This window comes from Hippopotamus amphibius, chromosome 2 (genome assembly GCF_030028045.1).
Source record: "Hippopotamus amphibius kiboko isolate mHipAmp2 chromosome 2, mHipAmp2.hap2, whole genome shotgun sequence".
NCBI lineage: Eukaryota > Metazoa > Chordata > Mammalia > Artiodactyla > Hippopotamidae > Hippopotamus > Hippopotamus amphibius.
The window spans coordinates 18,840,936-18,862,274 of record NC_080187.1 but is presented as its reverse complement, the minus strand read 5'-3'; the positions used below and the strand labels follow the sequence as shown (position 1 = coordinate 18,862,274).

Here is a 21,339-nt window from a genome sequence, read left to right as displayed (position 1 = left end):
TCTCTTGATCTTACTTCACTTGATTAAGATATGTCTTTGATTAAATAACTTCCCTAATCCCCTCAATCCCCTATCTGTTATGAAATGATTCTGATATTTGGATTCAAAACCCACTGTAATCTTATTGTGAACCTACTATGTCCACAGTATCCTTTTCAGCACAGGGAGTTTAGGTTGAGATGAATAATTCAACCACTGCCTTCAAGCCGTCCGTAGTGTCCACAGAAGAAGGGGAATGCTGGAATAGGTACTTCTAAAAAGAAAAATGTGGGCAAACTGCTGTGATACATGGATACACAGAGTTACCCTTAGAGGGACGCACATTGAGGGGGACAGCTGAGCGTGAACACAGTGCGTGGCATTTGCAGCAGAGATGCATGGATTACCAGGGAAGGTGCCACATGGAGCAGAGAAGGTTCTCACTTGCCAGTTGACTCCTGCCTTGCAGCTCAAGAATAAGTAAGGCTTTGTGATTTGGTACTGCTTCCACTGGCTCTCCGCAGACAGCAGTCACGGCCGGGCTGGTTCACTCCACACCCCTTCTAGTACGAAGATCCCTAGGCCTTTGTGTTTCCTGCTTCTCCAAGCCTGACTCACTCCCACCTCGCTGTCTTTATTCTCCAGATTGGTCATCTCTCCCTCCTCATCCATTCAGGACCAGACTCCTTCCTTCCATCCCTGCCATCTACTCAGGCTCCCCCAAGCCCCTTCTCCATCCTTGTCTTTCATTTTCTCTTCTTTTCTTTTTCTTAATTATTGTTGTTATTTTAAGTGGGGGCACCGGTGTTTAGCCAGCGTGGCCTTTGCTGTGTAATTTAGTTTCATGTCCTGTACCCAAGAAACATGTAAAATATGTAAACAGTGTTTGCTCTCCGAGACCATAATGCGCTTAGGAAGCAGCAGCCGGTCGAGCTTGATGAGCCCACTGCTTCAGTGGTATTGGATTCTGTCCCCAAAACCACATGCTCATTTCTCTAAGTCTGGAAGTAAACTTTCTCAAGCCAGGCCCAAAGGAACAGGGTTCCGAGGGGAGTTGGGTGTTGGTCGTGCAAAGGATTTTGCTGTGTGTGTATGTGTTCATTTGTTTGTGTTTGTTTTTCAAGCCCCCGTCCCCCACTCTCCATCCCAACATCCTTACTTTTTAAATTAACCTGGATGTGCTATCTACAGAATCAGACCAAGAAGGGCTTTCTACCCTCTCCACCCACCAGGCACGGATTTCTTAAAACTCACCTAGTTCTCCAGCCTGATCCAAGTGCCAGGAGCGCCTGGGTGTATTTGTGTGTGTTCATTTTTTTCGGGAGAGATGGACTCAGAGAGGCATGTGAAAGGCACCCGTGCTGAGAGGCGTGCTTCTGGGCCAGGGTGGTCCAGCAAAGACTTCCCTGGGGCTCCTGCCCAGTCTGGAACCCTTTTCTCAAACTGGGACCCATGTATGCAGCTGGTGGAAGGGGATGCTTGCCTAATGCCTGCATTTCTCTCCATCCTGGGAAAGTTGCACGAGTTTGGGAGAGATCTGGTCTGCTGGCAGGATGCTGCTCTCAGGAATGGGGATGCTGTCGGGATGATGCCCAGGTCCAAGAAGAGAAAAGCAATGCAGAGCAGTGCAAGGAAGGAGATAAAGTGACATGCATCGGGGAGCTGTGGGCAGGAGTTTCTGTTCCAGAGAGGGAAGAACTGTATCAGTGATGAGAGCCCGGGCTCCAGATCAGTTGTCTAATAGGACTTTCTGTGACAGAGGAAGCATTCTGTATTGGCACTGTAGCCTCTAGCCCCCTTTTGTTTTGAAGCCTTGAAATGCAGCTCAGGAAACTGAGGAATTGAACTTTTAATTGTTATCAGTTTAAAATTAAATAGCCGCAGGGAGATACTGAGCTACCCTATTGGAGCAGGTCTAGAGTCTGTCACATCCCAGTGCTGCCACCTATGGTGAGATCTAGGGCAAGTTACATACTCTCTCTGGGCCTCACTCTCCTCATCTGTAAAATAGGAAAATCATGTGGGAAGTATGAATATTCCAGAAAATAGCACACATAAAGCACTTGGAACATTGGTTGGCATATAGTAACTGCTCTCTATGTGTATTCAATTCAGTTATTGTATTAAATACTTACAACCAATCTGTAGTATTAGTAGGAACTGGATTCTCATTTCACAGATAGGGCAGCAAAGATGCACACAGGGCCCTTCCTACAAGTGGTGGAACAGGAGGAAAGCCAGTGCTTTCAGGCTCCACAGCCCATGCACTTTCCAGGATACACACCACTTTTCCCAAGAAGTTTTTAAAAACATTTCTTTTGTTCTCAGAGTGAAATACGACATACTTCTCTTTTTGTGATACATCATCTTAAATCTTTTAAGTCTGCGTATACCCTCATTGGAGAATTTTTCCTTTTAGGGCACATTTTCCATAATTCACAATAAATATTGGTCTCAGTGATCTCTCACCTATGAAGGCTTCTATATTGTTCCCCATGGCCTATAAAATCCAAAAGCCTTAGCAGGTAGGGCATTCCACGACCTGTGCCTGCTTTTCTTCACAGCCTGTTGCCTGACAGGTGTGTTCCAGACAGAGTGGGCCCACCCGCAGTCCCCAGACAGCCTTGGAGCTTCCTTTTCTTTCGCCTGAAAACACCACCCTTCACTCATCGACCTCTTTAAAGCTTAACTATCTTTCAGGGTCTGCCTCAGACGGCACCTCTTGCGTATGGCCTCCTCTGCCCATCCCAGCCCCTGTGCAGCCCTCCATCTCTGATGTCACGTGGGGCTTCTGCCGTCATCCGGTGGCTCAGCATACGCCGCTTTTTACTCTGCACTTGCCTGTGCCCATGACTCTTCCTACCAAGCGTCCCGTGACCCGCTGAGGATCTGAGCTCCATCTTACACCCTTCGGTGTTTCCAGTGTCCGGCACAGTGTTTGCTGTCTGGGGAACACTCGAAGAATGTGTGTGGATTCACTGAATGGTGCTGTTGGGAACAGTGTGTACTGAGTGATGTCATGTTTATGATTGGCGTAAACATACTAATCAATGTCTGCAATGGCCTTATATGGCCAGGTTCCATTTCCCCATAACACAGTAGGCGACCAGAGCAGGGCCTTCTCAAGTTCCCTGGTTCATCCACTACGTTACGGATAAAGTACGTGCTGCCACTGATGAGCCAGGGGGAGAAGGGGTCGGTCATTCCTGAGCCCCAGCCTGGAATTCTTTCTGCTGCTCTGTGCCTCTGCGTTTCCCCCTCCCCGCCCGGAATCTTGGCTGCATAAGAGCAAGGGACTTTCGCTGTTGTTTTTGTGGGGTCACTGCTGAGTGTTCCAAGATGAAGAACAAGGTCTGGCACACAGTAGGCATGTGATAAATATTTACAACTAAATCTGCACTTTGTCCTGTTAACAGCTTTGCACAGAAAGTAGGAAAGAGTGTGTGGAGGCTTGGCCCCAGGAAATAGGGTCTCCCCTTTTGACTCTTATTATTCTGGGAAAGATTTAGGTCTCAGGGATGTTCCTGTGACTAGATTTCCACAGATATTGATGGAAACATAAACAGCTGTGTTTCTGGCTGGAGAGTGTGTGGCTTGCCCTCAGAGAGGTCTCCCAATGAGAGACCCAGCTAAGGAGTGTGTAAAAGAGCAAGAGAAGGAAAAAAGGGAGAAAGGAGAGGTAGGGGGAGAAGGGAAGAGGAATATAAAATTACGGGAAGGGGACTATACTCAATATTTTGTAATAACCTATAAGGGAAAAGAATCTGAAAAATATGTATGTATAACTGAATCACTTTGCTGTACACCTGAAACTAACACAACATTGTACATCAACTATACTTAAAAAAAAGAAGACCTATTACAAAACTATAGTAATCAAAACAGCACGGTGTTGGTATAAAGAGAGAGAAACAGATCAATGAAACAGAACGGAGAGTCCAGAAAATAGACCTTCTAACATAGAGAAAACAGATTTTTGACAAGTGGACAAAATATTTGAACAGACACTTCACCAAAGACCGTGGTCAATATCATTAGTCATTAGAGAAGTAAAAATTAAAACCACAGTGAGATATTGCTACACGTGTATTAAAACGGCTAAAATTAAACCAGCTGACCATATCAAGTGTTGGTTGGCATGTGGAGGAACTGGAGCTCTCATGCACTGCTGGGTAGTAATTTTAAAAGTACAGCCACTTTGGAAAACAATTTGGCAGTGTAATCCAGCCATTGTATTCCTGGGTATTGAAAGAAAACATGTCCAAACTAAAGGTTGATATATATCGATATATGTTCATAGCAGTTTCATTCATGATAGACAAAAACCGAAAACAAGCCAAATGTCCATCAGCTGGTGAACTGGATAAACTATGGTATATACATGTAATGGAATATTACTTGATAACAAAAATAATGAAGGAAGACACAAGAAAGGAATGACTAAACAATAATAAATGATAGTAACACTAATGACCTAATAGTAATAACAGCTCTCAAGGTGGTTACTCCATGTCAGGACCTCTACCCAGAGTTTCACACTGTTTTAGCACATTAACATCTAGGAGATAGCGGCTAACTTTCACTGGTTTACAGAGGACCAAATTGAGACTCACAAAGGTTAAGTACCTTACCCAAGTTTCTACGCCTAGCCTGGGGTGCAGCAAGAAAATCTAGAATTTGAACCCAAGACTGCTTTCCTCTAGAGCCAGGAGGAAAGAAGTAGGAAGGGACAGAGGGGGGCTGTACATGTTAAAGTGTGTTTCTGGCATGCAGGGCTGTATATAAACACTTGCGTGTACTAGAGCTCTTTGAATCCTGAAACAACTCTCCAAAGTAAGTACCATCATCTGATTTTGCAGTAGAGGAATTTAGGCTTCTTGAAACGTTCAAGGTCATGATGTCAATAAATGGCAGAAACTGAAATTCCAGTTCACATCTCTTTGATGCATGTGACTTTGCTGCTCATGGAAAGTTCAGGAAAGTGGCAAGTGTAGGACTGTTGAGGAGATCCTATTGTGGATCCCGGATCATGCTGGGATGGTTCCCATGGACTGTGTCTCAGAACAGCTGCTTCAACACCCTGCTTTTTTGCAGATGTGTGCTGCCTTGGCCAAGAGCACCACTGGGGGAACGCATCACGGCAGATGGTCTCTGTCCCTCAGAGGAATCTGCTGGTGGGGTGGTGGACACCTAAGTCAGCAGTGTCTATTGGACATTTGATGGGCAAAGCCCCCAGTTTGCATATCAGGGTCACTATCCCTACCTCTGAAACCTGGAGAGGAAGGCCAGAGAGAAATGCCACCCTTGTCCTTAAGAATGAGAGCCCTTATGTGAGCTAGAAGGTTAGCAGGACACCGATAGAAGCATAAGCAGTCCCTGTCCTCTTGTTCCTGTATGCACCAGAGCACTGCATCCTTTGGAGCCTCCTCCTAGGAGACATCAAACTGGAGGCAACCCTGGCAAGAGGACCTCCTGCTCTTCAAAAGCAAAGCGGAGAGGCAGTCACTCAGTGGTTTCCAGCCCTTCCTCACCAGGGTGATAAGAGGGGATGAGAAAACCCTGAGGTCTGCGGTGACGGGCAGAACCCAAGGACAGGGCACCTTGGCATCAAATGGTGTTCCCTGCAGGCATTGTGACACGTACTTCATCTTGGTCACAGCTTGGAACACAGATATTTATTAGGAAAGTAGGAGAAGAGGAAGAAGGGGAAGAAGGAAATAAAAATACAAAAACAACCTGGAAACTCCTAGTTTTATGAACTTGGGAAAGTCTTGTTCTTTTAACACACAGATGTTTTTAAGTGAAAAATCACTCCTTTGACCTTTCTTGAACAGGCCAGTGTGGTCAAGACTGCCATTAACCACTGCTCAACTATTCTTAACCAGCAGTTTCGGTGACCAGGCACCAAGCTTGGATGTGGTCACCACTTTCCTGATTAACCCCCATGGACATCTCAGGGCTCCTAGCATAGGCAAAGAAGAGGTCTGGTGGCTTCTTAAAACATCCTGCTTCAGTCTGAGTAGCTCTGAGCTGACTGTTGGAGATTTCTGTGCTTCAGTGCTTTGCTCCCGAGTTGGCCGTGTCTCCCAATTCCTCTCTAAAGCCAGTAGAGCAGGCATTTTAGAGGGAAACTAACTGGATTTGTGTTCTCGGTCTTTGGTATCTGATTTTCTAACACAGGAAGCTTTGGGGTGCTGGATTTAGAGCAGGCAGCATTGGTTGCTCCTGTTCTAGAGTTATGGTATCTTGGTATTCTGGTATAGGACTGGAAGTGTTTCCATGCTCAATGTCCTGTCTTAGACTGACAATGCCTCTGGGCTCTGAAATACAAATCATGATGCTTCAGGATTCAGGTCCAAATGTGAGGATACCTCAGGATTTTCATCTCGTGCTGGCAGTATCTGTAGGTTTCCATCCAGAGTTGAGTGAACATTCTGGTTGACGCTAACAGCACCCTCTTGGTCTGATCCAGAGTCTAGGCTGCTTTTATATCCTGACCTAGAATCCATGAAATATCATTAATTGCTCTCAGTACCAATATTTTTTTTAAAAAAGAGAGATTTGGAAACACAGAAAGTTAGCAATGTGTTTTTTCAAAAAAATAATATGTTCAGAAATGTGTTTGCAGCAAGATTTTACATCTCAAACTTTGTCCTTCATGCCTCTGCTGTTGACATCATCTGGGAAACTGGGTTTGTCATGGCTCAGCTGTGGCCCAGTTTTTCTCCTTCTCTTGCCTTTTTTTTTTTTTTTTTTTTTCTCCAGCCCCTGCTCTCCAGAGCCCACTTGACGTTAAGATTTTGCATTTCAAGCCTGGCCCTTGGGCATGGATTGTCTAGGAACGTCCTTTTCCATGCCCCTCTCAGCCTGCACGGACCTCAGACACAGAGCCCACCATGGTGTCGTGTGGGCCTTTGCTGGCACAGTCCTTTACCTGCCACTCCATCCTCCCAGGGGTCTGGGAGCTGTTTGGGAGAAGGGATTTTATCTTTATTGCTTTTTCCCCCCTCTGGGATCCATTTTCCTCATGTAGACCATGGTAGATGAAGAACCTAACTCATAATTAGTGCTGTGCAAATGTATATCAAATGAGTACAGGAATGAATGAATGAGTTAATGAGAGAGAAATATAAGAAAAATTTAAGCTTTGGCTGGAAAAAGTTTGAGTCTTCCAAAAGAAAACTGAGATCTCTGGGAGCCCCCAAACCCCTGTCCCTCACCCCTAAAGAATTTTAAGAAGGTCCCACAACCCACTCTTCTAACCCTGTCAGCATCTTCCTGACGGAGGAGACACATGTGCCGTGAAGTCACCCACAGACCATCTGGCTGGGGATCCCGTGTCCCTCCTCTGCTACAGGAGATTACGTAAGCTGGACAGCAGCCTCCAGATGTTAGCAGTTTCTGCTCATTTTTTTCCCTCCCTTTTCAACAACAATAATAATAATTAAAACAAACACAGGCCTCATCCCCTACCCGCACCCCTGAAATTACAAACAGGTGGGCCCAGATGCCCTTCCCGTCCAAAGGGCTCATCTCTAAGCCTAGTCCCGAGCCTCGGCAAGGCCTGCCCTGCCCTGAGCTGGACGGCCAGGCCAGCTGCCCCGTGGCTCAGGCCCCAGAGCGGACACATGGCCGTGTCATGAGAAGGGCCTGTGCTGGACTTTCCCTCTCTCTGGCTCCCACCCCCAAAGCCTTGGCCTCCAACTTAAATGGATGTATTTTGGAGGACTAGGTGGCTTAAGAGATTAGTAATGAGATCCCAAGTCTTTCAGTGCTGGGTCAGGAGTTCAGAGGCGGGCCTGGGTGACTCGTGAATGGTGTAATTACGGAGACAGGGAGCAGGCCTGCAGAGGGCCCGTGTGAAATGAGCCCGGCCAGGCCTTTAAAGGGACGAGTTGTCAGCAGCACAAAAGCCGACCGCCACATCCGACACTAATCACTCTCCCTTGTTAGAGGATTTACTAGCTGAAGGAGCCTGAGCCCCCTGCCCAGCGCCTCCTCAAAACAGGTGTCTGGGTTCCGGTGATAAGCACGGCCCGATGCCTGGCTCTGCTGTCTGTGAGATCGGAGATGATGCTGATGCTGTGGGGTGGGGTGCTGAGAACTCACAGGTCACGCAAAGTCAGTGGCTGGCCTGTGTCCTTATTATGGCTGCCACTGCCATGGTGGTGATTTTTTCTTCTTCTCCCTTGGCCCCCGTTTTCCCACCTGGAAATGGGTAACAGGAATCTCTGTTTCATCATGACACGAGGATGGAGTTGATGGAGGTGAGAGCAGCTGGGTGCTCATATCACCTTCGTTATTGTCACCTTTCCCAGGATCACCTCGTGCACTAGGGAGCCTGTTTCCTCCTCTGTATCATAGGAGGTACACGTGCAGGAACACAGGCAGGGAGCAGACCCAGACTTCACATCCCTGACAGGCGTGGCTCAGGGATGCCGCTGATCCCCTTGGAACGTGAGGCTCATTACGTGTGGAGTAAGTGAGGACGGAGATTCCTGCTTTACACAAGCAGGGAAGGATGCGGACTTGGAATGTAGTTGTTGGTCATAGTTCCTGGTTTAAGAAAATACTTTGTCTTTGCCATTGACGTGGACGCTTTCTCAGCCCTCTTGAATAAACTTTTCCCTTAGAAGAAGGTTGGGACATCCAACTTCTGTCCCCTAGAAATCCTGAGCTTCTGTCTATAAAATTAAGCAATTAAGTGGTCCCCATCAGTTCCGTGACTCTGAACCATTTCTTTTCTAAGACGTTTCGTTTCCCCACCTGTAAAATGTCAGCATGCTGTAGAACGGTGGTGTCTTGAATGATGTCTTTGCCTCTGTCCCTTTGAGAGTCTAGGCTTCTTTCCCATGACTTTGTGGAGTTTGCACCCCAAACCATAGGATTCCAGAGATGTGGGGAGGTGCAGACCAGAAGGGTATTAGACCCTTAAGGAGTGTGAAATGCCTAATGTGTTAAGGACAGACCCTGAGGGCAAAGAGGTACTAATTACTCCAGAGCTGAGCCCCAAGGCTGGAGGGCATCGAACATCAGGTTTTCTTATCTGGAAGTGTCTCCTGGGTGGAGGCCCTGAGGTCTGCAGCTATTTCCAGATCTCTGGGTGAGAGGAGGAGGTATTTCCACCCGCCACACAGCCGCCCTGTACACAGGAAATACTTCTTCGCTTGATAGTCTGTCCACGCCAAAGAATAAATCCTGAAATTAAAAGAGGCAATCCAGCCCTCCCCTTCCCTTCTGTCTTTTTAAGGCAGGTATCAAAGGGGAAACTGCTCTGGGGGCCTAGGAAAAGTGGTCATGGTTTCTAGCAGTCAGTAGAGAAAGCCTGGCTTTTTTGCCTCTGTCTGTCTGTCTGTCTCACTCTCTCTGTGTGTGTCTCTGTGTGTGCGTCTCTCTCTCTCTTGCTATTAAGTGTGTAGAAAAGGAGGTTGGAGGAGGGGATTGAAAGTGTGTGCGTGCGTGCATGTCTTATACAGTGTTAACCCTCAGTTGCCCTTACAGTTATTTTTGGTTGCTGTTATATTCAGAGGGTCACTTTGGAGTTAGGGGCATGGGAAGGAGGCCGGGGTGGGCAGAGGAGTGGGGAGAAGAACCCGGGTGGGAGAGGACTACAGTACTCGCAGCCGTTGAAAGAGGCCCTGAGCCAGAGTTGGGACATTTGGGTGCCTGTGTCCGTGTCACCTGACTGGAGACCCGGCAGGTGGAGCGCGTGTTAGAAGCCTGATGTATAGTGAAGGATCAATCCCAGCTATTGTAATTGTTGTCAGTTCATTCTTTATTCAACTAAATATTTGCTTAGCGCCTGCTCCAGGCCTTCCTCTGCTCTTACTATTGAAGATGTAGCAAGTAAGACCTCATTCTTGCTCGCAGTGAGCTAACAGCCAAGTTCAAGGGTTGCGGATAAGCCCATCCGGATCCATCGGCAGTGTCTTAACATTTTGTTAAGGTGGGTTCAGAGGTCTACGCTGAGGGGAACAGCAGGCAGTGTTTAATGGTATCAGTCCTGGGCAGGAGATGGGGGACCAGCAGCGCTGATCCCACGTGTTTGCCTCAGCTAGTCTGCTGGGCTCAAGGGCCATCGCACTTCCTCTAGCTATCAGTCTGAGTTTCTCACAGGGTGGTTTTAAGGATTAAGTGAAATAATGGAATCAAGCAGGCTCTGGGGTGCATTACACTAATGAGAGAAATGGCTGTGAATACCAGTGGGCATTGTCATTGGCGTGTCGACGGCCCGTCAACTCCGTGTGAGCCTGGGTGGTAGCTGGCTCCGGCTGCAGCAGCTTCCAGTGCTCGTGAAGGAATCCTGGGTCTCCTGCTGCCTCCCTGCTCCCGGTGCACCTTATCCTCTCTGTACACTGGTCTCGGCCTGCAGGGCCCTGGGCTCCTGGGTCAGATGTGTCACCCCTCAACCGCAGGTGTGGCCTTGGAGAAGCCGCATCAGTTCAACACAGGCAACAGGCACAGAGCCCTGCCCCGGGACCTGCGCTAGACACCAGGGAAAAGGAGAGAGAAATCAGGCCCAGGCACTGTCCCCGAAGCTCAGGCATGGAGACAGATGGGCAAACGAGAAACCACAACGCAGCGTATTACACAAAGGCTGTGACCAAGAGTTCTTGGGAAGTCCAGCCGCAGGGTGGGGAGAGGACGGACTCTGAGCCAGACCACTTGGCTTTGACCTCTAAACCATAGGGGAGTGACCAGCACCTTCCAAACCTCAGAGTCCTTATCTCGACAAGAGGGACAAAACATGCTTCTTCCTCAGGGTTATTACGCGGGCCCGAGGAGATGATACACGGACAGTGCCAGGACTGGGAGGCCGTCCTTAAGAGTCAGTGTCCTCCAAGCGGGGACAGCGGGGAGGGCTGGGCGGCGATGAATTGGGAGATTGGGATACCAAATGGTACACTCTAAATATATGCAGTTTATTGTAAAAAAAAAAAAAGAGAGAGAGTCCGTGTCCTTTCCCTCCCCCACAGGCGCCCTGAGGAGGGAACAGCTTGTTCTTGAAGGAACAGCCAAGCCCGCTTTACAGAGGAGGCTTTATTTCACCTGGACCCCTCTGTGTCCCGCTCTCCCGAGGCAGCTTTCCCTCCTGCAGTCTTCCTATCAAGGACCCCTGCCCACCTCTGCAACCTTGCAGTTCTTGGGGAAATAACTTGGCATTGAACTTGTAAGCCTGAGGTTAAAATGTGGCATAACTGGAACTCTTCGGAAACACTGGCTGAGGAGCGTGCGTGTGTGTGTGCGCGCGCATGCAGGCTCACTCTGGTGCATGCGCTTCTGCACTCTGTGTGTTGTTACTGTCTGTACGCACCCACCCCTGCCCTCCCTATTCCTTTTCCTCTCTTTTTTCTATGCGACCCATTCCCAGGTGCCTTTGGATTGAAAGAGGAAATTGCAGAGGATGGGCGAGAGGTTTGAGGAGCACGTCCTCCCTCCTGTGATTGACAAGAGGGCATGTAAATCTGTAAAAGTGAAATTCAATAGAAACCTCATGGCATCTCCCCTGTGTGGGAAAATACCAGAACTCCCACTCCCCCTCTTCTCTCTCTGTCCCCCGCCTTTGTGTGCGTCGTGTGTGGGTGGAAGATAAACTGGATTTAAAAAACCCTTTGAAAGCAAGACATCGTTAACTCCTCTAATTGAAAGCAGTCTTCTGCAAGGGAGGAGGTTTGGAGGCGGGTGCTGCATGTAGTGGCTGGCTGTGCCTGGAGTGGACCGAAGTCCCCACGTCCTGGGGCCGCAACAGCCTCTGCTTCTGTCAGCCGAGGGCTGTCCCAGAGGACCGTGCAGCGTCCTTTCAAGCCGGTGTCTCTGTTCCCCAGTGGGCTCTATCCCCCACCTGTCTGTCAGATGTGATGGCTAGAATCAGATCTCTGAGGATCATCCCAGCTCAAACACCCAATGATCTCAAAGCTCTGAGAGAAGAACTGCTAGCTCTTTTGCAGCAAGCACAAAAAGAAAATAAAAATAATACAGGAAACACATTGCTGGAATGGCTACAGTAAACTTTTAGGTTACTCCTCCAGTTGTCTTAGACAGAAAAAGTGGCTGTGATATTAGTTAGCTTTTGGCCTCAGAGTCTCAGAGACATGGGATCTGTGAGTCAGCTCAGGCCTGCAGGAGGTGGCACTTCACTGCAGAATCAACACTCTCTTCAGTAGCTCTCACTGGAAGACGCTGGACATCAAAAGCTGGCAGAATGTCAGAACGGCAAAGCCCTTCTACAAGGAGGAAGGATGGGTGTCAGAGGAAGTCAGTAACTGAGTCAGTTCTAGGAGGCAGGTCCTGGAGCCTGGCGATCCCCGGGTCTTTCATCCACACAGCCCCACCCCAGGGCAGAGCTGTAAGGGCCTGCTTTTCGCTGCTAAAGCAGCTTCCATTCAGGAGCCCAGGAGAAGCAACAAAAAAATTTCCCAAGTCCAACCTCCATAACAGCCCTGAGCTTTTCAAGTTACATCTACAGTTAAGAGTAGGGGCTGAGTTTGCACCTGGATTTGAATCCTGGTTCTACTAACTAATTGTGTGACCTTAGGTGAACTACTGGGCTGCAGTGTCCTTATGCATTAAATGGGTATGATAATGGTACCTATGTCACAGAGTTGAAGACTGCATCATCTCATACATACGGAGTTCTGAAAGCAGTGCCCAGCACAGGACAGGCACTCAGTGCGATACACGCTGCTGTTGCTATTGTTATTCACGGGGTACCGCTTTTGTCCTGTGTGCTGGGCAATCTGCTAGGACTTATTTGAGGATAAGTAAAACATGGTTCTCACCTTGGAAGGCTTCAGAGTTTAAAGGGATAAGACTGGGCTGTAAACAATTATAATCCGACTTGACAAATGCTGTAACTGAGGTACATATAAAGAGCTATATGGACACGTGAGAGGGCGCAGTTAATTCTGCCTGGGGGGCGAGTAAAGGCTTTCCGAGGAGGGGTGATATTTGAGACTGGCTTTGAAGTGTGTGTAGTATTTCACAAAATGGGCCATCCAGGGGGGTGGAGGGAAGCAGGGGGTGGGGTGCGGCTAGAAATCTGGGCACAGGCATCATGGTGGTGTCCATGCACGGCACGCGGGAGAAAGGGTCGTGCAGCGAGAAGAGAACACCACTGTGTAGCTGCGTGGATGCCTGCCTGCTGTGTGAGGAGGGCAAGCAACTGGCTGTGAACGTGGAGGTGTGGCTGGAACCAGCTCCCGAAGGCCTTTGTAAGCTGTATCCAGGAGACTTTCCATCCTGTGGTCCACGGGCAGCCATGGAGGGGGTGATGAGTAGCAGGGCGATATGATGAGTTTTTCATTCTGGAAAGTTAATTGTGGGGACCTATGGAGCAGGGAGAGCAGATGGAGTGACTGGAGACAAAGAGAGTCGTAATCAGTACCTTCTTCTGCATCAGAGCAAGCGGAGCTTTCAACCAAGACGGCAGCAGTCGTGGTACCATGTGATTGAGTACCCAGAACGTGGAATCGGAGGGCTCAGAGTCCAGCGTCTTGTGGTCATACACAACTAGATGTATGAGCTTGAAAGAATTACTGAAAGCTTCTGTGCCTTGTTTCCTCATCAGCAAAATGGGATAATTCCAACCTCACAGAGTAATTGAGAGCATTAAATGATACTGTGACCATGAGACCTTGGTGGGTAGTATTGCTGTGGGTGTCCTTACGCTCCGGGGGCAACCACTCCACTTCACAGATGGGGAGAGAGTCTGGGAGAGATGTCCAGCTAATAAGTGACAGCCAGAACAGGCCCAGGTCCCCTGTGTCTGTCTCTTGGTTAGTATTTGAAGTTAGCACAGATATCTCTGAGGATGACCGAGAGTCTAAGGGAGTGTGCTACAGATGAGACCTTCCCCCTCAAGGTCAAAGGGAAAAGGGTATTGCTCGCCCCTTGGTTCCTGCAGGTGCTAAGATGGGGGTGAAAGGCAGTGACCCTCCCAGCTTCCATCAAAGACGTAGGGCTGGGCTTCCTACAGAGAGTGACGTGGGCACCGGAATTCCTGCCATGAATTCTTGGGGGAGGGGTCGAAATCTCACTGGAGATGGTTCTACACAACAAAGGTAGGATCGAGAGGGTGCAGGACATAGGTGAGGACAAAGCGTCTGTTCTGGGAGCCAGAAAAATTTGTATTTTCATATTAATTTTGCCACTTACTTGCTATCTTATATTGTGCAGGACACCTGCCCTCCCTCGACCACTGGAAAAAGGAATAGTCTCAGCAGATATCTGAAGTCCTTCTAACTCTAAAACTCTAGAATAAGGAAGCATATACGTGTTGCTGCTTAGAGAAAAGAGTAGGAGAAAGTGCAGCCAGATATCTTCTCATGGCTGTTCTTCCCCTGGGAGAATCTGTCCGAAGGTAAACTGGGCTGTTTATAAATGGAAGTGAGTTCTCTGTCTGTGAAGTCATCGAGAAGATGCTGGGTAATTCCTCTTCCAGGCCTGAAAAGACCCAAGTGCGGGTGCTTGCCAGCCCAACCACATCTGCTCTTTGCCTAGCAACTTTATATGAATTTTTCTTTTTCCTCCCTTCACTGGATCATTTATTTATTAATGTATTCAGTCATTGAGTGAATATCAGTATCTTAATCATTCAAAACAGTATTTTTTAGTCCATGTTATTGTAATGAGAACACTTAAAAAGAAATCTACTCTCTTAAGTTTTTATGTGTACAATACAATATTATTGACCATAGGTACAATGTTGTACAGCAGGTCTCTAAAATTTAATCTTAACTGAAACTTCAGTGTTGATTGGTAAGTCGATTAGCAACTCCTTTTTTCCTCTCTCCGCAGCCCCTGGCAGCTGCCATGCTGCTGCTTGATTCCATGGGTTTGACTAGTTTAGATACCTCCTATAAGTGAAATCACGCAGTATTCGTCCTTTTGTGACTGCCTTGCTGCACTTAGCAGAATAGCCTCAAGATTCATCCACGTAGGCATATATGGCAGGGTTTCCTTCTTTTCTTAAGGCTTAATAATATTCCATTGTGTGTATACACCACGTTTAGTGTGTCCATTTATCTGTTGATGACATTTAGGTTGTTCCCACATCCTGGCTATTGTGAGTAATGCTGCAGCGAACATGGGAGTAGATAGTGCAGAAAGATCAGTTTCAGCTAGAGGAGACCCCCTCTTTACCTCTCTAGAAGAACCTGAAGCCTAGAGACTGCCCATATATCTAGAGCCTCCGTGATGTGTTCTGCCACCAGTGAGGGACGTAAAGAGAGGGCGCTGATCTTGTTCATACCAGCATGACAGAGAGGGTACAAAGGTGGTTGTGTTCACCCCCACCCCCTGACATCTCTGGGGCTGGGGAGGCAAGATAGAGCCCTTGGCATCATGCGAAGGATTTGTGCGTTAGAGTACAGGAGGGAAAGCAGAACGGCTCTGCCTGGGATGTGAGAGAGGCGCCGGTTGGGAAGGGACAGGGAGTGGGAGAGCTTGGGAAGGGGGGAAGAAACTGGATGAAGGTGATGCTGAGTGAAGAGGAACTTAGGGTGATGGTGCAGGAGCCTGAGTCCACATGGGGTATGCGATATAACTCTCCCGCTCGTTCCCCCACAAAATGTTGAGTAAAGTCTACACTGCTCAGTAATAATACTTAACAGAACTGGATTTGCCTTTTTAGAAGGTGCAAAGAAGTGTGCGGATGAAAGCAGGACATCCCCACAGAATCAGGTACCTTGGGATCACACTTACATGTGCGCCCATCCTTTTGGCCAAGGATGAGAGAGCCCAGTGTGCCACACACCTTCCATAAATGGCTACTGAATAAGCAGATTCCTGCCAGGTGTATAAAAGCAGGGGGCGCGTGAGTGTTTGCTTCCCCTTCCCCTGTGGCACCCCCCCGCCACCTCCCCAGGAACAGAGATGGTTTTAAGATCAGCTGGGGCTTTGGGCAAAGGTTCAGCTGGATTTGTTTGTTCCTCTCTGATCTGCTTTGACTGTCCCTAGTCAGGATTGCTGCCAGCCTGGAACAAACACAAAACTAAATAGGCAACCGGGAGAATAAAATAACAGCAGCACGTTCCTCTAAAGCCCTGTCTGGGGCTAATAGAGCCGACGAGATAAGAAGAAACTGTTTAAGCAGCGAGAGGGCGTTGTTCAAGTCGGAGACTTCTCTGACGGTGCATGCTGTAGATGCAGAGAGAAGCCCCCGACTCCAGCACTCCAGAGATGTGCCCCACCACGCTCTGCCGGGGCACAGGCAGCTAAGAACCCAAGGGGAAAGAATTCCAAAATGATACATGTCGAATTGCTGGCCTGGGTTTCAAATGCCGTAGACAGTTTACGCAAAGTCTCGCACTGTTGTAAAAGGTAACCCAATCCACTGGCAGATCTGCATGAGCTCAGTCTCAGTTGTTTTTGAGAAAAAATAAATAAACTTGAAAAAGTCTTCCAGCCCAAGAAAGTGGCTGTGTTTTACCCGTAGTCTCTTCGGTATTAGGGTTCTAAAGATTTGAGTCACTGAAGCCATCACCTAATTCCTAGCCAATGAGATGGTTGATTCTTAGCACCTTTCTTCTCCTTAGGAAGGTACCTGTGACATTCTGGAAACTCATACTGTATTCTCAGGACCCGCTGACCCCTTGGGGAGAGGGGAGGAGAACACTGGCAGTGAACAAGTTTCAGTGCTTTTCAATGTTTTTAAAGCAATGAAGCTCTTAAGTGAAACATTACAGGGCAACTGGATATATAAAACAGGTGAGTGAAGATGCTCTGGTGGAAACAATGCAGCAGAAATAAGCACATCTTCTCACATCCTGACCCCAAGACTGATACCTGCAGGCAACCCTAGGAATCCATAAGTGACACCTTGAAAACCTATGACCCAATCCCACATTCAGATGTGAGAGATAAACTGAAGTCCAAAGAGGAGAGATACTAGTCCACAATTACACATCATATTTTGAGGGAGTTTGAACCAGAACCAGGTCTCTTAATTCAGCTCACCATTGTAGAACTTCCCAGGTGACAATGTGATTCTCCAAGGTTGGTAAAAAAAACTTTTCTTCTTCTATTTGTGGTTTCAAGAATAAACTGAAGATGTTAACTTTATGGGAAACTGGGTGAAGCAAGTATGGAAGTCTTGGTATTATCTTTGCAAGTTTCCTGTAAATATAAAATTACTCCAAAACAAAAAAGTTTATTTAAAAAAAAAAAAAAAAGCATTGCATCTTGCAATTGTGGATTGCAGTGCAGCTGTGTGTTTTAGCTTTACTTTGATTAGTGAATTGATGTGTAACTTTTCCATGCTATTTCTAATTCTTCTACACTCATCTATTAGAATCCCTGGGTATGGTCTTTCTTTGTGTGATTTTTATAAATAACTTCAGTGCATTTATCCACTTATACCTTGTTCTTTTTTAGTCACTCAGTGTTATGCTTTTGCAGTCTCCGCATGTTGATATCTATGGACTCACAAATAGGGCTTCCGTTTTGCTTGGCCAGGGTCCGTACTGAACCAGGTGTTAAATATTGTTATGATCATCCCCACATTTGAATCTCAGTCCTTTTTTCAAAAAAAATAATTAATTAGTGTATTCATTATGGCTGCACTTGGTCTTTGTTGCGGTGCACGGGCTCAGTAGTTGTGGCGTGCAGCCTCAGTAGTTGTGCTCTAGAGTGCACAGACTCAGGAGTTGCAGCATGCGGGCTCAGTAGTTGCAGTATGTGGGATCTTAATTCCCTCATCGGGGATTGAACCTGGGCCCCCTGCAAAGTGCAGAGTCTTAACTGGTGGACCACCAGGGAGGTCTCATCATTCAGTCCTTTTAATATTCTTTTGCTTACAGAATCCTATCATGTGGATCTATCATATTTTATTCACCCCTTCTTCAACAGGTGAACATATAAACTCTCCCTAATCTTTTGTTACTATAGATATTGCTGGAATGGACAGTCTTGATCCTTGTATATATATATATTTTTCCTTTTTTTTGATTTGTTTTACATATATATGTTTGTTTTGTATGATTGAGATTAGATTATCTCACTTGTTTTTTCATGGCTTATAAAACCTTAGAGTTCTCTAGGTTGTTCTTACTTTTTAGATGACTCACCTGAGACCCTCAAATGTGGAGTGACAGGCCCAAATTCCTGGGGAAGATATGAGAGAGAGGACGTATTAGAGATCCAAGGAAAAGCACTAATTTGGGATGACCTCCTGCAAAAAGTCTGACCCAGCTCAAGAACATCTCAGCTGTTCCTCTCCTCTTCCACCAGAGCTCTTTTCTAGTCTACAGTTTACAGTTATGTGTGTATATGTGATTACTTGATAAATACCTCCACACATTGTCAGTCCAAGCTCCTTAGCATCTGACTTGTCTGCCGTCTTGTCCCAGAGTGCTGGGCAAGTAGCAGTTACTCAACAAGTGTTATTGGAATGAATGATTGAACCGATGAAATGAAATGACATTTGGGTACACAAGATGCTCCTCAGTTTGAAGAATCCTACTTGTCTATACAATGCTTCATGTTTCTTTTAATACCATGTGATATATCTAACATTGAGAATGAATGTGTGTGTGTGTGTTTATGCAAATCTATACAAATGGTAGAGCTGGTTTTCTTTGGGTGGAGCAAATGCTCGTATTGTCTTGGTCTTTGCTCGGTCATTAATGTAGCTCTGAGCACAATTTACAGATTTGTTTTAAAGTGGTCTGCTTGGTATTCAAGAGTCTGTGAGATCCAAGCCCTCAGGCCTGCCTTGGCTGCCACTTCCCCCGAGCTCTGTTATACCAGGCAGCTTATCACAGCCTAATCATTCTGGGCTTCTGCTTTCCTCTGAGCCTTTGCATCTGTTCCCTCCACGGGCAGTGCCCTTCCCTTCATAGCTACCCTGTTCTTCCAGACCCAACTCAAATGTCAGCTCTCCCAGGACTTGTCCCCACGAGGACTCCTCTGACATCTCTATCAGCAAAACATGTTATCTGTCCTTCCCTTAACAACACTGAAGATTTTCTCTTCTACAGTAGAATGTGGACTCCTGGAATAGACCTGTCAGTTTGTCCCTGTTTCTTCCTGCAGAGTCAAGAACAAAATAGGTGGAGAGTAAAGTTTTGTCAAGTTGAATTTAACTCAGCCTCTGAAACTCTCTAAAACATTTGTTCCCCTTTATCTTTTTCCAGGTGTGTCGAACCAAGGTGATAGATCTCAGTGAAGGCATTTCTCAGCATGCCTGGTACCCTTGCACCATCAGCGACCCGTACTACCAGCTCACTGAGACCACTTTCTGGCTCCGGGTAAGTCAAAGCTTTGAGAGCCTTAGCCTGTCCAGCAGTGGCCCCCAGGAAGCACTGCTTCCCATGACCCTTTCTCAAGGTGGTTTTGTCTACCCACGGAGGGTGCTAATTGTAAGGATAGAGAACAGAACACTTAGCAGCGGGATGCTTCCTGGAACGGAATCCCTTAACTGCCCCTGGGATGCCTTCAGTCACTCTTGTCATGGCCAAGAGTTTAGATACCATTTGTCTGCCTGGAAGACCATCATCATTCAAGGCCTATTAAATGTCTTCTCCTTGAAGTTTTCACTGACCCCCCATGGAGAGAAGGGACTCTCCTTTCCCTTCTAGTCCTCCACGTGTGGTCATCTATGACTCTTATGTGCCATGGTATTCTGTAGCTGTCTATGGGCCTGTCTTCCTGACTGAACTGTGATTGTTTCAAGTTTTGATTTGTGTGTCACTGACCTACGTTGAACTCCACCGTCCGCAGAAATGCAAGGGCATATATCTTATTTATCTTTGTCTCCTCAGCGCCTAGGACAGAGGTTTGTTACCCTGGAGAAGTAATGAATAATAAGTACCACTTTGCGTGGTTTCAGTGTATGCCAGACCCCTTACTGTCAGTATCTTACTGGAGCCTCCCAGCCATCCTGTGATGTAGCTGTTTATGTATCCATCACTTGGAGGTGAGGGGACTTAGGCCCAGAGCAGTACAGCCATCGCTGGACATCACACAGCTTGGAAAGAGCATAGGCAACATTAGAACAGTCTCTGACCTCAGAGCCTGTGCTCTTTGCTCTGAGGTGTCACTGCCTCCCTGTCCCGTCACGGGCCTGTGATAAGTAGTCCAGTTCCTGAAACGGAAGATTCTCCTAAAAACCCCTGTCACGTGGCTGCCTCCCCGCCGCGTGCCCGGCTGCATGAGCGAGCCTTTGTCGTCTGCATTTCAGGCCTACTTTTCTCAGCCAATGGTTGCTGCAGCTGTCATTGTCCACCTGGTGACCGATGGGACCTACTATGGGGACCAAAAGCAGGAAACCATCAGCGTCCAGCTGCTTGATACCAAAGACCAGAGCCACGATCTAGGTGAGCGTTGCCCTCAGGTGTGGCTTGCTCTCCGTACCTGCTTCCGCATCTGCCCGTGGGAGGTTGTAAGGATCGGCTAGGAATGAGGTCTTTCCTCCCCTTTCCTCTTTCTTGCTTCTCTATTTGCCCTTCTGGTTGCCTTTAAATCAGGATGTGTTGGTGTATCCAGGGAAGCCCAAAGCTGACAGGTATGGGCATAGGGGGTTCGTGTTGAAGTGCTTCTACCTGACACCTTTACCCATGGGCATCCCATGAGATCCTCAAAAGACCCAGGGAAGGAGACTGAGTAAAGGTTTTTTCCCATCACATATATCATCACCCGAGACCCAAAGAGAGGCACTGAGAGGCTCGAGTCACGTGGCAGGAGACAGCAAGAGGGCAGGGCGGCCAGGTGTTCAGAATCATGGCCCACTGCTCGTCACCCTATAGCCGGGGTGTCCGTGATAGTAAACGAGCTGTTACTTGAGATTTTGTGACCTGTGCTGTGCGCAAGACCCAGCACTCAGAAAGTCCCATCACCCCCTCCCTCGCTCCCCGGACACCCTGCCCAGTCTACCTGTGGGCAGCGAGGCCGGGAGTTTGGAATCCCAGGCCAGCACTGAAGTCCAGGCTTCAAAGCTGTGCCCGCACCGTTTCACAGGGAGCTCATTTCAAAGACCCGGAGGAAGCAGGCACGCAAGGGGTCACTTCAGGGTCAAGCAGAAGCCAAGGCAGCAGGGAGGGGTTTTGTTTTGTTTTCATGTTTACTTATTTGGTTAGTTTTCAAGGCAAGGGGAAACACATTAGCAAGGAAGGGGAAGAAAATCCCTCTGGATGTATCTGGATTCCTGGGAAATGTCCCTAAGTAAGAAGCAAATATTTTCATAGCTGTCCTAGCATTGCAAAGGGCTCTGAGGAGAGGTTTTCAGAGGAGTGGGGAAGCATCGGGTTCCCACAGAGGTCCCTGGATCCCACTTCTTGATGCCTGAGAGTGTCCACGTGTCCCTCCCCACCGGGTCCCCTGTCCTGTGTCCACGGCATCCTGGCATCCCTTGCAGAGGCCCTG

The 21,339-nt window shown here is 47.7% G+C and overlaps 1 protein-coding gene across 1 annotated transcript in view; it reads left to right on the top strand.

Annotated features, from left to right (window-relative positions):
• Positions 1–21,339, top strand: part of PAPPA (pappalysin 1) — a 238,374-nt gene that overhangs the window by 146,088 nt on the left and 70,947 nt on the right. Inside the window, exons 11-12 of the mRNA XM_057721438.1 lie at positions 19,113–19,226; positions 20,159–20,294. Coding sequence (XP_057577421.1) covers positions 19,113–19,226; positions 20,159–20,294 — 250 coding nt within the window. The remainder of the gene's footprint in view (positions 1–19,112; positions 19,227–20,158; positions 20,295–21,339) is intronic.